This window comes from Neurospora crassa, linkage group I (genome assembly GCF_000182925.2).
Source record: "Neurospora crassa OR74A linkage group I, whole genome shotgun sequence".
NCBI lineage: Eukaryota > Fungi > Ascomycota > Sordariomycetes > Sordariales > Sordariaceae > Neurospora > Neurospora crassa.
In genome coordinates this window covers 5,941,553-5,956,305 of record NC_026501.1, presented here as the reverse complement: position 1 = coordinate 5,956,305, position 14,753 = coordinate 5,941,553, and the positions used below count along the sequence as shown (strand labels likewise).

The following is a 14,753-nucleotide window of genomic DNA, read 5'->3' as shown; positions in this document are numbered from 1 at the left end:
ATTTAAAATATTTAGCAACCTTTATAGCGTAATATTATACTACAAAACTAAAAGTCTCTCGTAGCTATATATATTATATAAAGGAATAAATAATTAATACTTATAAATTAGCTAGTATACCTTCTTTACCCTAATAATATAGGGATACAAATTCACCAAATCCAACCAACTATTCCAAAAATCATACTACAACTATATAACTTCTTAAATAAATATAACCAAACGATTAGAATTAATAACTATAAACTAATTAACGAATTCTTACTTTATTTAGTAAAAGAAGGGATATTTGCACCCTAACGGTAAGTATAGCGGTATAACTACCAATCTACTACTTTTTAAACTTACTTATACATAGAGGGTAGTAAATTATAACTTATAGCCATCAAACTACTACAAGCGCCAGCCAATAGTATACCTTCTAAACGTACCTTCTCGAATATAAACTTTATTGAAGGTCCTCTATATAATTATATAGAAATTAATAAGATAAATATAGCTTCATTTATCTTTATAAACTATAAGGCTCTTAACGATAATTATATTCCCTTTATAGCCTTACCCAACCAGCAAAGAGAAGAATTCTTTAACAAACTAGAAGATCGGTTATATACGGAAATACAGGAGGATAATCCCATTATTATTAACGAAACTTAATTACCATAGTTATAGTGATAAAAATTATAATTATCGAGGTTTATAAGAAAAGTTAGAAAAAGACAGTTAGATTTAGCCACAAACCAAGCATTTTGCACGAAATCTACCACTTTTGCACATAGAATCCCAGCCCAGATACCAGCACTTACACCCATATAGTACGTATTTATGGGGCATAAGGTCACATGATACTGCACGTGTGGAAATAATCCTTTATTTTTCAGATATTTCCCTTACTTTTCACATCCTTACAATTTCCGTGAAATTCCACCCCATCCCTAGCACATTGACATTCCGAGTTAAAGGTCGATCGAGCCTATTTGACGGTGACGTGCAAACTAAAGAAGGATGTCTCGGGGAAACTTCACTTTACGTCTTGGCATATATCAAACGAGTAAACGACAAACCTATACACCGTTACAACACTGAATTACTGAATGACATCCTCTCCACACTTACCTACAGGGGTCTTAATTACTTCCATCGATGAAAGCAAACTTGCACGTGCAGTCGCGGGTTTGCGCGTCATAACCTTTACAATTACCATACGCGGCAAACACGTGCTCCACATCATTGTGACACCCAAAACTTCCAATACCTTACCTCTTCCCTTCTTTTCTGTTCTGCTCTCGTATGAATCGCAGCTTCATCCGACTCTTCAGCCTTCCAAGTACTTCTGGAGTCTCGCGATCATACCGGCCAGTCTCAACAATGTGTCCCAGTCGCCCAACCCGCAGCGCAAAGTCGCGGGCGGCAACCAAGATATCTTCCGCCACCATTGAGAAATCCAGGGTCGAGGAGACTGACGTTGACGTCAAGAAGGGTACCCGAGCCAAGGGTGGTGTCAAGAAGACGGAGGTGGTCGAGGGGAAGGTTGTTGTCAAGAAAGTCGCTGCGAGGGAGCGCAAAGGCAAAGTCCAAGAGGAAGAAAACGATGACAATGCTGAAAACATCGAGAACAAGGACTCTGTCCAAGAAGAAGCGAAAAAGCCGGCTCCCAAGAAGCGCAAGACCAAGGCTTCTGAAGAGGATGCCACTCCCTTGGCAACCAGGACACCAGTTGAGTCGATGAAGAGGAAGCTCTACATTGGAGCCCATGTTAGCAGTGCTGGAGGTATGTCATCTCACCACCCACCCACCCATCGTTTTGTTTTGTTTACGTCCCTCCCCTCTCCTACCCGTCCTTAATTACCCCCACTTTACTAACCACTACTCCCACCTCCCCAACTGCAGGCGTCCAAAACTCCATCACCAACGCCCTGCACATCGGCGCCAACGCCTTCGCCGTCTTCCTCAAATCCCAACGTAAATGGGTATCACCGCCCCTCGACCGCTCCGCCGCCGCCGATTTCTCCCGCCTTGCCTCTCTCCATGGCTACTCCCCCTCCTTACACGTTCTCCCCCACGGCTCCTACCTCGTCAACCTCGCCCAGGTCGACAAAGCCAAAGCTGACCAAGCCTACGGCAACTTTGTCGACGACCTGCAACGCTGCGCCACATTGGGAATCAAGCTGTACAACTTCCACCCCGGTTCGACGGGCGGGGAGCCCATCGAAGAAGCGTGCGCGCGTATTGCAAGCCAGTTGAACCGGGCGCATAAGGAGAAAGGGACGGGAGAGGTGGTGACAGTTATTGAGAACATGTGCGGCTCCGGCAACGTGATCGGCTCCCGCTTTGAGGATCTGAAGATGATCATTGATGGGGTGGAGGATAAGAGCCGCGTGGGCGTGTGTATTGATACATGCCATGCCTTTGCGGCGGGACACGACTTGCGCACGCCAGAGGCTTTCGAAAAAACCATGAAGCGATTTGACGAGATTGTCGGTCTGAAGTATCTCAAGGCGTTCCATTTGAACGATAGCAAAGCCCCCTTTGGCTCGTGCAGAGACCTACACGCCAATATCGGCACAGGATTCCTGGGGCTGAGAGCGTTTCATAACCTGATGAACTACGAGGCAGTGCAGGGGTTGCCGATGGTGCTGGAGACGCCGATAGAGGAGAAGGGGGCGGATGGGAAGATGGTGGAGAATAAGCAGATATGGGCGGATGAGATCAAGTTGTTGGAGAGCTTGGTGGGGATGGATGCAGAGAGCGAGGATTTTAAAAAGATGGAGGAGGAGTTGCAAAAAAGGGGGGCGAGTGAGAGGGCCAAGATCCAAGAGCAGGTGGATAAGAAGGCTGAGAAAGATGCGAAGAAAGGGGCTGGGAAGGGAAAGAAGGGGGCCGCGGCTGCGGGAGGGTCGATATCGAGCTTCTTTAAGAGAAAGGTAAAGGAGGAGAGTGAGGGGGAGGATCACGAGTAAGACTCGAGGGATGATCAAAGGCATTCAAGCATAGACGGAGTGTCTGAATTATTTTGTCATGATCTATCGTATACCGACAATGAACAGACACTATTTAGCTACGGAGTTGGGGGTATGGTGCTTTGAAGCTTGTATATATAGCGTTGCATAGACAGATGCCACCCTCAAAGGGGGAATGGAAAAGTAATTGTACGTCCACAATAGTAAGAAAATCAACATCCCGTCATTATGTTCAGCAATGTCGTTTGCTCTTAATAGAACCTTGATGCCGTGCCTGTCAACTCCTTGTGTGTCCTAACCAGTCAACGCCGGCACGGTGTATAGCAAAGTAAAACAATCCACCTTCTGCGAAAAATAAACCCGCGATTATCACTTACCCTCCCTCCCACCAACGTAACTCTTCACCTCCTTCCCCTAGACCAAGCCTCAACCTTTCCCATCCACCCCCTCAAACCCACGCCCCTCTCACAATTCGCCTCCAACCAGCCCTCCATCCTCTCCCGAACCGTCCTCAGCCCCTTTAGGACAGGCATATTCCCCCCTTCCTCCTCATCCACATAGCTCCCGGGGTTCAGCAACAAATCAAAACAATGGCCCCAAATATCCGTTTGCCAATACCGCTTTAGGTTCTCCCTGATCTTATACCTCTTCTGATCATTCCCACCTGGGCCACCGAACGACCTGGAGTGGGAAGTTCCGCAAGGCACCGTATCAATGTATTTCCCAAACAACAACGCGTGCACAACCCCGGCAAGACCATGGTAATCAATCTGCCACGTCCACGGCCGCCCCTCCCTCATCTCGGCACAGTCCTGCGCGGTAGGCTTCCAGTCCGCCACGAACTGGACTTCTTGTCTGAACTGCCTAAAGTCAATACCCCTCCCGAAATCAATGAGCGTCAATCCGCGCGCAGCCCACCCGCCGGATCCGTCGGCGTGGTACTGGTTAGTCGGCAAGATATCCGTCGTCGTAGGGAGGCGAAGGAGACAATTGTCGACTTTGACGTCGCCGTGCATGATGCCCACCGAGTGCAAGGCCTCGATGGCCCGCAAGAGTTCGACGGTGAAGAACATGGCTAGCTGCTCGTCCATTACACCTGAAGACTCTGAGCGGAAGAGGTTGATCACGTCGAGCAGAGTGCCGTGCTGGAAAAAGGGGAGAAAGAGGAAGCCTTCGTCTTGGTAGAGGTGTAGCTCGAGGGCCGGGCTGAGGGAAGCGAGGGCGCGGTGGTGTAAGGAGGTGTTGGCGGCGAGGAGGCGGGTATGCGCGAGGCGCATCATGTAGAATTCCCAAGCCGTCGGGGGTTGTTCCATCTTGAGGGCTTCGCGGGGGTGACGGATTAGGTGGGCGGGAAGGTTGTTGTTCTCGTTCTCTTGTTGCCCATAACCATAACCAGTTCGGGAGGCAGTCTTGGTAGGCTTGGAATTCTCGACCAGGTAGACAGGGGCATAGGCACCGGCGCCGAGTTCCTTTTTGATGGTGTACTTGGTGCTGGGATTGCCGGGGAGCTGCAACATGATAGGATGCGGCTCGTTGAGGGAATCGCGCTTGTCGGCAGAGGTGCTCTTCCTCCCGCGCTTACTAGCCGCGGACTGGGCTTGAGCAAACTTGCGGATTTCGGCGCCCTTGCGGATCTTCTCGTGGCGGTGGTCGTAGAAGCCCTCGTACGAGGTGAGGGGAGGATGAACGTTAGCGAGGATCTTCTTGCGGACGAGCTCGTCGACGGGGTTGCACTGCAGTTCTTTGATGATAGGCCCTGGAAGCCTGGGCGCGAGAGGAGAAACCGCTCTGTGTGCCAAAGGTGATGTGGTAACTGACTTCACGGCGAGAGGGGATCTGGCCGCGGGCTGATTCTGGCCCAACTGGCCATACAAGACTGGAATCGGCGAGAACTTCTCTTGCTGCTCCTCTTCTTCCTCGTCTTCCTCAGGGATCTCACGCAGCGGACTGCTCTCCGGCTCGAGCATATCTTCATCTTCATTTTCAGAAAATTGGCCGTCCTCCTCCTCACCATCCACGGACATGTCATCCCTCATGTCGTGATGCAGGCCCGGTGCCTTAGACGGGGTCTTGGTGAGAACAGGGTGATGCATGTTTGGGTGGTGATACGTGACGTCGAGCGACGAAAACTCCGTTCTTTCTGTGATAGGCGTCATGAAGGGCAGGCGGTTATTAGCCACTTCTACCGGATCTCGATACGGCCTTCTTGTCGGGACGTAGTCTGCGGGAGGGACTGGTACGAAGATATTCCTCGTGGTAGGAGGAACTTCTTCGGGTGCGGGTGGGGGGTTGTGAGTCAAGGGACGCTCACCCTGCGTTGGGTTTTCGTCTGGAACCTTGTTGTGATTAAACTGTGAATGGGAGGTTTCAGGCTGGCCGTTGAGTTCTTCGTCCAAAACATCCGTCATTTCATGGTCTTCGTCCCCACCACCTTGGTAATCAGGAATGTGTTTTCGCGCTGTGAAGTCGGACCACTCGCTCTTGACGTCGTCATCCTCGTCTGCAACATCCGTTTCCTCGATTGCCTCTACAACTGTGGTCTCATCTCCTGCCTCACTGGTGGCAAGGTTCTTCGAGGTGTCGTCCACACCGCAAGTATAGTCATCCGAATCATAGCGATTCTCGTCGTCGCTTAAACTGGGGTTTGCTGTAGGTTTAAGCGGAGCGTTGAAGATGTCGTAGATGTCATCTGTTGCTGCTTTCGTGTGCAGCGTCATGGTTGGTTCTGATGACGAGCCTCTCTTCTTCATCTTTGGCCCAGAAGGAGAGTCCAGCTTGGCTTTGACTATGGTTGTCCGTTAGCAAGTTTTACGTCGCGTCGGCGTGGGACGTAAGTGCATACTGATCTGTGTCTCGTTCACCTCAATCACCTTGTTCTTCTTGGCGCTCCTGCCAGCCTTGTGTTCAGGGTAGATGGGCTTCCCGTTTTCGTCCAGTTTCAAAACATCATGGTAAGCCACAATTTTTGTCGACGCCATCTCCAACGTCAGGTCTTCCATATTTTCGTCCCTCTTTGGAGTCAACATCGCATCTAGTGGTCGTTTCTTTCTCTCGTCCTCCCAGACCACATCCAGCCAACCTCTTCGAGCAGCCCATATCTCTTCGAAACTCAACTCGGTACCGGGCTCGTCAGGCGTAGGGTAGATCACTCTGAGGTCCACAAATACCCTCTCCCGCTTACCGGATACCGGGTTCACCGTCACCTGGGACTGAGAATGGTGTATTGGAATATGTGATTGAGAAAGTTGTTGCTTGTTCATCATCATAGGATTCGTAGTCTTCTTGATCTGTACAATAACATACAAAAACGAGTGCGCCAGAACGCCGAGCGCACCACCCATCGTAAACAATTAGTCCTATTCTTGATCAACATCGGTTTAAGGAGAGGAAAGGAGTGATGGGGGGTTTTAAAACTTACCGTATCCCTGAATACCTGCATCTTCTGTACAGGTTTCTTTCCGCCAGCTTTGAGTACCTCGCCGGCCCACGGCTTCGGTTCCACGGTATTCTCCTTCTTCCGATCGGCCAAGCTCCCAATACTATCCCATCCCTTCGAACCAGCACTTAGAGAGCCCAGGGCCGGTTGCTGGGCTGCCGCATCTGCATCCGAAAAGATTGCCAGCTTACTCTTCGGCTTCGACGGTCCCGCAGCTGCTCCTCCAACGCCCATATTCGGTCTCGGCGCTTGCGGATCCCGAGGCAACCTCTCCACGCCCGCCGCCAAGAACGGATCTGACTTGACGCCCAGCGCTTTTCTGACCACCGGCAGGACAGGGACGCTATTGCTCTGATCCTCAGCACCCTCAGGAAGTGCCGCCCGTCGTTGCTCAAACTCGCCAAACTTCCTCACCAGCCTCGACACCGGCCTAGCCTCCTTCTCAATACCCATCTTGTAAACCTCCTCGGCCTGCGCCCAGCGCCCTTCACCCTCTAGGTACGCCGCAAACTCCTCGTAGTACAGCGCCAGCTGTTCGCCGATCTGGTGTCTCGAGAGGAAGACGAATGCCTCGCGGGGCGCATCGCTGAACATGCGAATGTAGTGCAGCCACATCCTCAAGTAGCGCGCATCGTTACGGTACTGGGCGCTGCCGACGAAGGCGCGGGTGGCGCGCTCGAGCAGCAGATGCAGCTGCGACTGCGGTGTGGCTGAGGCGGACGGGTAGGCGTCGAGAGTCCAGCGGACGTAGCGGTCGTAGATGTCGAGGGGATCATCTTGCTCTTCGGGATTGAAGGCGGCTAGCTCGGCTTCGTATTCGGCGCGGATGGCATCGTTGACGGACTTGACTTCGGTAGGGTTCGGGGTCGGTGTTAGTTGTGGTGCGAGCGCTTGCCTCGAACTGCTGGCGCCATGTGAAGGAGAGAAGAGTTCTGCGAGTTTGCGGGCGGAGCGACCGCTGGGGAGGGCTTGGATGTTCTCCTTGTGAGATTCAATGATATCAAAGTTGACGGAGTCATCTTGGGGTGTCATCTTGTCTGACGTCTCTGCTGTTACGTGTAAGAAGGCGAAAGTCGCCCGCGCTCGTAAACGTTTCGATCGCTCAATGTCTGGGATGCGATAAAGTCAAAAGGTGCGGGGCCAGCAATTTGTTGTTGTTGTTTTCTTGCGTCGATAAGGTCCCGCGATCGGGACAGTGTGTCGCTTGTTCGTTGTCACTAATGTTGACTTTCTTTCACCAATTCATTTGGGAGACGCGATGGGGAGGGTCGTCTTTGAGTCTGTACAGTATGAAGAAATGACGACCTTGGCGATCTAGACCATGCTGAATTGGGTTGAAGGGAGAGGGGCGTGTGGATTTTCTGCGCTTGTTGATTCACCCTTGGCCAAACAATCATGCAAAGTCACCATAGCAACCGCGCGGTCAGCTGGCAAGCGTTGTTGGCAGCGGCTGCTGTCTGGCGCAATGTGTGCCGGCAGGCAGGAACTTCCGACCTGCAGAGACTGAGACGGCGGGGTTTGCAGAAAGCCACTGCATATCGCGTGCCAATGGGGCTGATGAAATGTTCAGCCACATCTCTTCTCACTGCCCCGATTTAACGGTCGCCGCAACATGGGACGGGTCATCAAGAGGGATCGATGATCAAGCGCACGCCATTACAGGAAACCTTTGGCCAGGATCCGGCTACTCTATCAAGGTGCCCGGGAAACACGGGCGAGCGGGGCTTATTTACGGTGTTGTTGCCGGTGTTGATTTTAACCTGTTGGACAGGCGGAGCTCTTCACACAATAACCGAAAGTCGGCTAGACATATCACTAGACTACGAAAAGTCGCAACATTCAACATGCTCCTCTGCGTACCTACTCCAGCCTATCAGGTTGCAAACGACTTGGGGAGATCCTGACCTCCTTCGGAAAACAGCGTTGATAAGTCTCTTGCGGACCTGACAATAATGCACTACTGTAACAGGGGTGCCGAGTTGGTACCGGGTAGCCCGGAGCGGGCCGGGAATGGGAACGGGGAATCGCGGGGAAAGGGGAGAAACAGATGGCTAACGCTACCGATCCATGTCACAAACATTGCACGTGGTTCTTGCCAACGCATATGGGGTAAAAGAAACTTGGTATTGATCATTAAAACTCTATGTCATTCCGCCATTTTCATTAGCCATACCCGTGTCCTTTGGTCATCCGAGGTAACACATGTCGGTCAACCGGTCACCCCTAGAAACCTTCCCAGGTCCCAATTCCATCCGAACGGGTCTCCATCAGCATGAAACCACTTAGAGCTCAACAGCCTTGCGGAACTTCTCGCCGGCAAAGATGGCGTTGTCGGCAAGCTCCTCCTCGATGCGGAGGATCTGGTTGAGCTTGGCAAGACGCTCGGAACGGGCAGGAGCACCAGTCTTGATCTGGCCAGAGCGGATACCAACGACAATGTCGGCAATGGTGACATCCTCAGTCTCACCAGAGCGGTGAGAGACCATGACACCCCAGCCATCGGCGTAGGAGTCCTTGGCAGCTTGGATGGACTCGGTAAGGGTACCGATCTGGTTGACCTTGAGGAGGAGGGCGTTGGCGGCCTTGAGCTCAATGGCCTTCTTGATGCGGAGGGGGTTGGTGACGGTCAAGTCATCAGCAACGATCTGGATGTCCTGGGTCTTGTAGAAGTAGCTCCAGGCCTCCCAGTCATCCTCAGCGAAGGGGTCCTCGATGGAGACGATGGGGTACTTCTTGCAGAGCTCGGAGTAGAGGTTGGCGAGCTCCTCGTAGGTGAGCCACTTGGAGGGGTCGGACTCGGGGTTCTTGAAGTCGAGGTCGTACTTCTTGACGTCCTCCTTGTAGAACTCGCTGGAAGCGACATCCATGGCGATCTTGACCTGGCCAGTGTAGCCGGCCTTCTCAATGGCCTCGGTGATAAGGTCGAGGGCCTCCTCGGGGTTTTGGATATCGGGAGCGACACCACCCTCGTCACCGACGTTACCAGCGGACTGGCCGTACTTCTTCTTGGCGAGGCTCTTGAGGATCTGGTACACCTCAGCACCCTGACGAAGGGCCTCAGAGAAGGTAGGAGCGGCGGAGGGGACGATCATGAACTCCTGGAAGGCGAGACGGCCACCAGCGTGGGAACTGCCACATCGTTAGTTGACTGCTTTGCAGACAAAGGATAGGGCATTCAAACATACCCGCCGTTGAGGACGTTCATGAAGGGAACGGGAAGGACATAGGGCTTCTTGGTGCCAGCAAGGTCGGAGATGTGAGCGTAAAGGGGAACGCCCTTCTCAGCAGCACCGGCCTTGGCAACGGCGAGCGAGACACCGAGGATGGCGTTGGCGCCGAGCTTGGTCTTGTTGGGGGTGCCATCGAGGTCGATGAGGAACTTGTCAACCTTGGACTGGTCCTTGACGTCAATGTTCTCCTTGATGAGAGCGGGGCCGATGACCTCGTTCACGTTCTGGACGGCCTTGAGAACACCCTTGCCACCCCACTTGGTCTTGTCACCATCGCGGAGCTCGCAAGCCTCGTGCTGGCCTGTAGAAGGTTATTGTTAGCATAATGTACATTTCTATCGAAGAGTGGATGAGAGAGCGTCGGTCTGACGTACCAGTGGAGGCACCGGAGGGGACAATGGCGCGGTGAAGGCCGAGCTCAGTAACAACGTCAACCTCAACGGTCGGGTTGCCACGAGAGTCGTAGACGTAGCGAGCGTGGATCTTGGAGATGGGCATTTTGGATCTTTTGACAGCTTGATGTTAGCTTTGTGCACTCGTTGATGTGACTGTTGAGAACGCAACATTGCTTTTGAAGTAAGAGGCACCCCAGGTGAGCTTGGTAGGGTAGTACAGACTGTTTGTTGTTGCGACAGGATGAATGTGATGAGGACGTTGTAAGAAAGGTTCAAGATGAAGAAAGATGACAATGATGGGGAGGGTTCATTGGATGATTCTGCTCAACTATGAGCTGGGATGAGAAGAGCCAAAGCTGGATATATCCCGCAGGACAAAAATGTTTGGATGAGTCGAATCAAGCCTCGTCGAGGAGTGATAGGATGGCGGGGCTGTGTCAGACTCGAGCGGTGTCGGAGGACATCGCCATCATAAGGCGACCAACTGCTGAAGTGCAAGTGAAGCAATACGGGATAGGCACTTACAGGTTGGTATGTCTGGTATGGACAAAAAAAGGTGGTGATGGTTCCAGGAAGGAGAAGAGAGGAGAGAAGTGGGAGAGAGCAGGATATTAAATCTGGACGAGGCCTGGCAACGGCAAGAGCTTTCAGGTCCTTGACAAGTTGGAAGATGAGGAGAGGACGCAATTGAGGCGGGGAGGTGGGGTGATCCTCGTAAGTAGAGGGAACGCCCCTCCTGTTAATCACTGCCAAGCCGTTGCTGCACCCCTGCTGGTGTCTGCAGCCAGGGAGCTCATCCCCGTAACAGAAGCTTGCGCAGGGTACGTACCGGGTACCTGGCCACCTAATCCTGACGCAGTGCTGGTCGCGACGGAGAGAAACTCTCGCAACGAGACGCTGCAGCTTGCAGAGCAGAGGTGGGCACTTTGTTTTCAGGGCGAGGGACGCACAGTCAGCGGCGAGCGACACATCTGCACCGCACTGCTCGAGACAAGTTGAAATGTTGCATTCATCCACGACGATGAGGTGAAGAAGAAGAACCCTGCAACCCTTGAGACCATTGACGCTCCCACCTGGCTGAAGACATTCAGTGCCATTGGCCGACCACCCGCGCGGGAGCCACCCCTCCTCCGTCTACCCTCTCCGTCTGGACTCCTGCGCGAATCCGTCGTCGGCCCTTTCCTGGCCCAAGACCCTGGCATTTTGCAATTCACCATGTCAACCGGATGACAAACGGACAAACTCGAAACACCAAAGGCAGAGGTCTCGAGACGGATGGGGCGAAACTGTCTCTTTCGTTTCACCCGATGGCAGGCTATTGTGGTGAGTCGATGGAAGTCGGTACCACGGCTCTGAGGCTCTGAGGCTCTATTTCTGGCGTGGTCTCAGCAAAAAGGCCAAGACATACCAGGCGGACAGAGGATGACTGGTCTGCCTGACCTCTTCATTTTGAGCGTATGAAGGATGCAAAATTCTTGCAGTCGTTTATTAGGGCAACCTTCTGAATTTGATATATTTTTGGTGCCGGCACCCATCTCTGAACGTCATATGAGTCTAAGGTCTGGCGCCGTGAGCTAAAAGCCAATGGACTCCTCCGAACCCTCCACATCCCGGTGCTTTTATCGGCCAAAAAATGAAGCTACCCCGCCGTGTCCGCAGAAGATTCGGGAAGGTTTACGGTCCGGAAACTCTGAATACCGCCATCGCTCACCGCTCCGTCGACCGATCTGAACGGAGCAGCTGCCCGATAAAATATAAATGCCGTCCCCGGCCACGTTCGGTGCAATTCAAGCTATCACGGATCGATCGGCCCAGCTCAATGCGTGCTCCAGTCTCTGCTCTGGCGATTTGCTGTATAGGTCGTTAGTCATTGAGTACTCACATGACCCGACCCCATACCCAAAGCTTCCTGACCCAAGTGGATACGCCAAGACCGACCCCACACTGTAGAAAATCTCTCAACTGACTATCACCCCTTTAATACGTCGTATATATACCTTTTGACTTTCCCTATGGAGAAACAACCGGCGCTTTTAATCCTAATAAACGAAATTTGCTTACAAATAAGAAACGCACAAGTCCGAACAATATCAGCCCGAATTTACCCTTCTGTAAACCTTCCGCGATAGTTCGTAATAATACTTACGTAATTTATCCCCAATTGATTTCTAATTTATTATACTCGACGCAAAATAAGCGCTAACCCTATTTCTAACGCCGATATTTTGGCTATTATTACTAAATTCGGTTTGATTAAATAGAATAATAAAGTATTTAATAGATTATTTACTATATTCGAACTATAGTAAATTGCTAGTACAATAGCCGAATTTAATAAGTTAGAAGATTTAAAGGATATAACCCCTCCTAATATTATAATACCTAATAACCTCTTAGTAAATTTTTATTAATATATCCTAAATATATCCTATATTAATTAATAATTAATTTTATAATATTAATTATATAAAGATTAAAACTATAAGCCCAACGCTTATTTTATTTAATAATATTAATTAATATTCTATTTTTATTAAAACGATATATTATATAATTATTATTCTAGAATACCCCGAGTCTTCTACTTTTAGTGTAGTATATGTTATAAACGTTAATGGTTTAATTGAAGACTAAGTTAAGGCTCTGTAGAGCGAAGTATATAATAGTAGTATTTTAAAATAAAATAGTAGTTTAAATAAAGTTAATATCTAATTACTCTTTTATATCTTAGATTTAGTATTATATTGTAAAGAAAATGCTTGCAAAAGAAATTTCCTCTAACTATCTAAATAACACTATTTATTATTATACTATATATAAATATACTAATATTAAACACTATGAATATTTAGACTATAGAGTTTAGTAAACGTATAAATAAGGGTTTATATTTACAATCGATAAAGAAATTATAAACTTTTTATTTTAAATCCGCCTTTAATAGGATAAAGTCCCTTTAGTTAAGCGAATTATTAGGTATAGATTTATCTATAATTTATCCCTAGCTTTAATTATATTATTATAACCTAATTAACGGTAATTATTATTTACTAATATAATTTTTATAATTAATTGGGTATAGGCGGTTAGAACGCGTTGGGAGATATAGGGCTATAAAGAATCGAGGCTATTTTACAAATTTATTTAGTATATAAATAGAGTATTTCCTATTTAAAATATACCCCTTATAATTAGTATTACTTATATTCTTGATTTATTTCTATTAAGATAATTATTAGTTATATTCGCTATTAGTTAAAGTATTAGAATTTAAAGCCGGGAGAGAGGATATATTTTTTTACTAGCTTCCCTAATAATTTTAATCGATTTTAGTTAAATATTAAACTAATAATCGAAAGTTATTTAAGGGACTTTATATTTAAATTATTATATATTAAGGCGTATATTGAAATATATTCTATATTAGTAAGAAAGGCTAAATATAGTAAGTAGATCTTTCCTCCTTATTTTAAAGACTTATTAAAGATTTATTAATAATAAATTAGAGACCGAATACCTATAAGGATATAGTACTATCCAAACTCGAAGCTACGATATTATTATTAATATTTACGTTCTAACCGATACTAAAACTATCCTATATATCGTTATAACTTCCTATAGTTAATATACGTACCTATTACTACCTCCTAGTAAAATTCCTTAATATATTATCAATAATTTAATAAGGGTTTTATAGAAAATAGGAGACCCTAGTATAATTTAGAATAAGTAAATTCCTAATATCGATAATATATTAAAGATTAATTATTAATTAATTTGTAATTTAGCGACCTTAACCCGCAACCTATATTTTATTTAATTCCTTAGTAAATACGGTATAAATATTATTAATTAAATATATATAAGTTTTAATAATATTAATAGGGTTTGGTTAGTAATTAAAAAGTATCGCGCTCTTACTTAACTATTAGGAACTTCGAACTTTAAAGTTATAATATACGAGTATTAGCTAAAATATTAAGATCTAAATATTTGTATAAGTTTATATATTAGAGTCTTATTAAAAATAAATTATTAAGTTTTTTTATTAAATAGTATATTTAGAAAGTCTTTAACGATAGAACTAATTTTATAATTATTTATTTCTTTAAAGAGTAGGTAAAGTTCTTTCGTAAAGGTCTTATTAAGTCCTTTGAATTGGATATAAATTACAAGCATCTTTCTAGTACGTCGAATAGAGAAATTATTTGGGGCTTCTACTTAAAATAATTGAAGCGATATAAATTGCTGAATTATTTTAAATCTATTTCTAATAAATCCCTAATTATAATAATTTTCCCCCTTATTTGTATCCTAATTAATATTAATTTACTAAATATATACGCCCTTATATTTAAAACCGTATTTAAAATCTTCGAAGTTAATTATAGATATATAGTAAAGTAGCGGGAATTGGACGGAGAGGGTTTTTATAATATTACTATAGATTAAGATTTTAAAGTACTTATAAGTAGACTTTTTATTTAACGTTCTATCTCTAATATATTTATATTAATTCCTAGTTAATTAATATAGGGTTTTTAATATATATTTCTAAGAGAGATTACTACCGTTGTAGGCCCGCGTACTTCGTTAGCCGTATAGTACGACTTTACTATATTTACTTCAAACATAATATTTAAAGATACGCTAAGAATAATCCTTAACTACAATAATAAATAGAAGGTTTACTTATATATAAAACCCTTAACGAATATATATAATTTTA

At 47.0% G+C, this 14,753-nt stretch overlaps 3 protein-coding genes across 5 annotated transcripts; 1 reads left to right on the top strand and 2 right to left on the bottom strand.

Moving 5' to 3' along the window:
* Positions 1–1,049: 1,049 nt before the first annotated feature.
* NCU10044 (hypothetical protein) lies at positions 1,050–3,183 on the top strand. The gene is made up of 2 exons (XM_952868.3): positions 1,050–1,771; positions 1,891–3,183. Exons 1-2 carry the CDS (start codon positions 1,291–1,293, stop codon positions 2,958–2,960), a joined length of 1,551 nt encoding a protein of 516 aa, XP_957961.3. The 5' UTR covers positions 1,050–1,290; the 3' UTR covers positions 2,961–3,183.
* Positions 3,061–7,776, bottom strand: NCU10043. 2 transcript variants are annotated; one of them, XM_011395002.1, is made up of 3 exons: positions 6,379–7,776; positions 5,803–6,316; positions 3,061–5,745 (listed from the first exon to the last, which is right to left on the bottom strand). In XM_011395002.1, the coding sequence occupies exons 2-3, from the start codon at positions 6,299–6,301 to the stop codon at positions 3,362–3,364; spliced, it is 2,883 nt and encodes a 960-aa protein (XP_011393304.1). In that variant the 5' UTR covers positions 6,302–6,316; positions 6,379–7,776; the 3' UTR covers positions 3,061–3,361. The 2 variants fall into 2 exon arrangements, with proteins under 2 accessions (XP_011393304.1, XP_011393305.1); XM_011395003.1 differs by having other exon boundaries at positions 5,803–6,247.
* Positions 7,777–8,077: 301 nt separating this feature from the next.
* Positions 8,078–11,139, bottom strand: emp-7 (embden-meyerhof pathway-7). 2 transcript variants are annotated; one of them, XM_011395001.1, is made up of 4 exons: positions 10,547–11,139; positions 10,001–10,131; positions 9,582–9,927; positions 8,078–9,525 (listed from the first exon to the last, which is right to left on the bottom strand). In XM_011395001.1, exons 2-4 carry the CDS (start codon positions 10,122–10,124, stop codon positions 8,679–8,681), a joined length of 1,317 nt encoding a protein of 438 aa, XP_011393303.1. In that variant the 5' UTR covers positions 10,125–10,131; positions 10,547–11,139; the 3' UTR covers positions 8,078–8,678. The 2 variants fall into 2 exon arrangements, with proteins under 2 accessions (XP_011393303.1, XP_011393302.1); XM_011395000.1 differs by lacking the exon at positions 10,547–11,139 and adding an exon at positions 10,244–10,540 and having other exon boundaries at positions 8,502–9,525.
* Between the last annotated feature and the right edge of the window lie 3,614 nt (positions 11,140–14,753).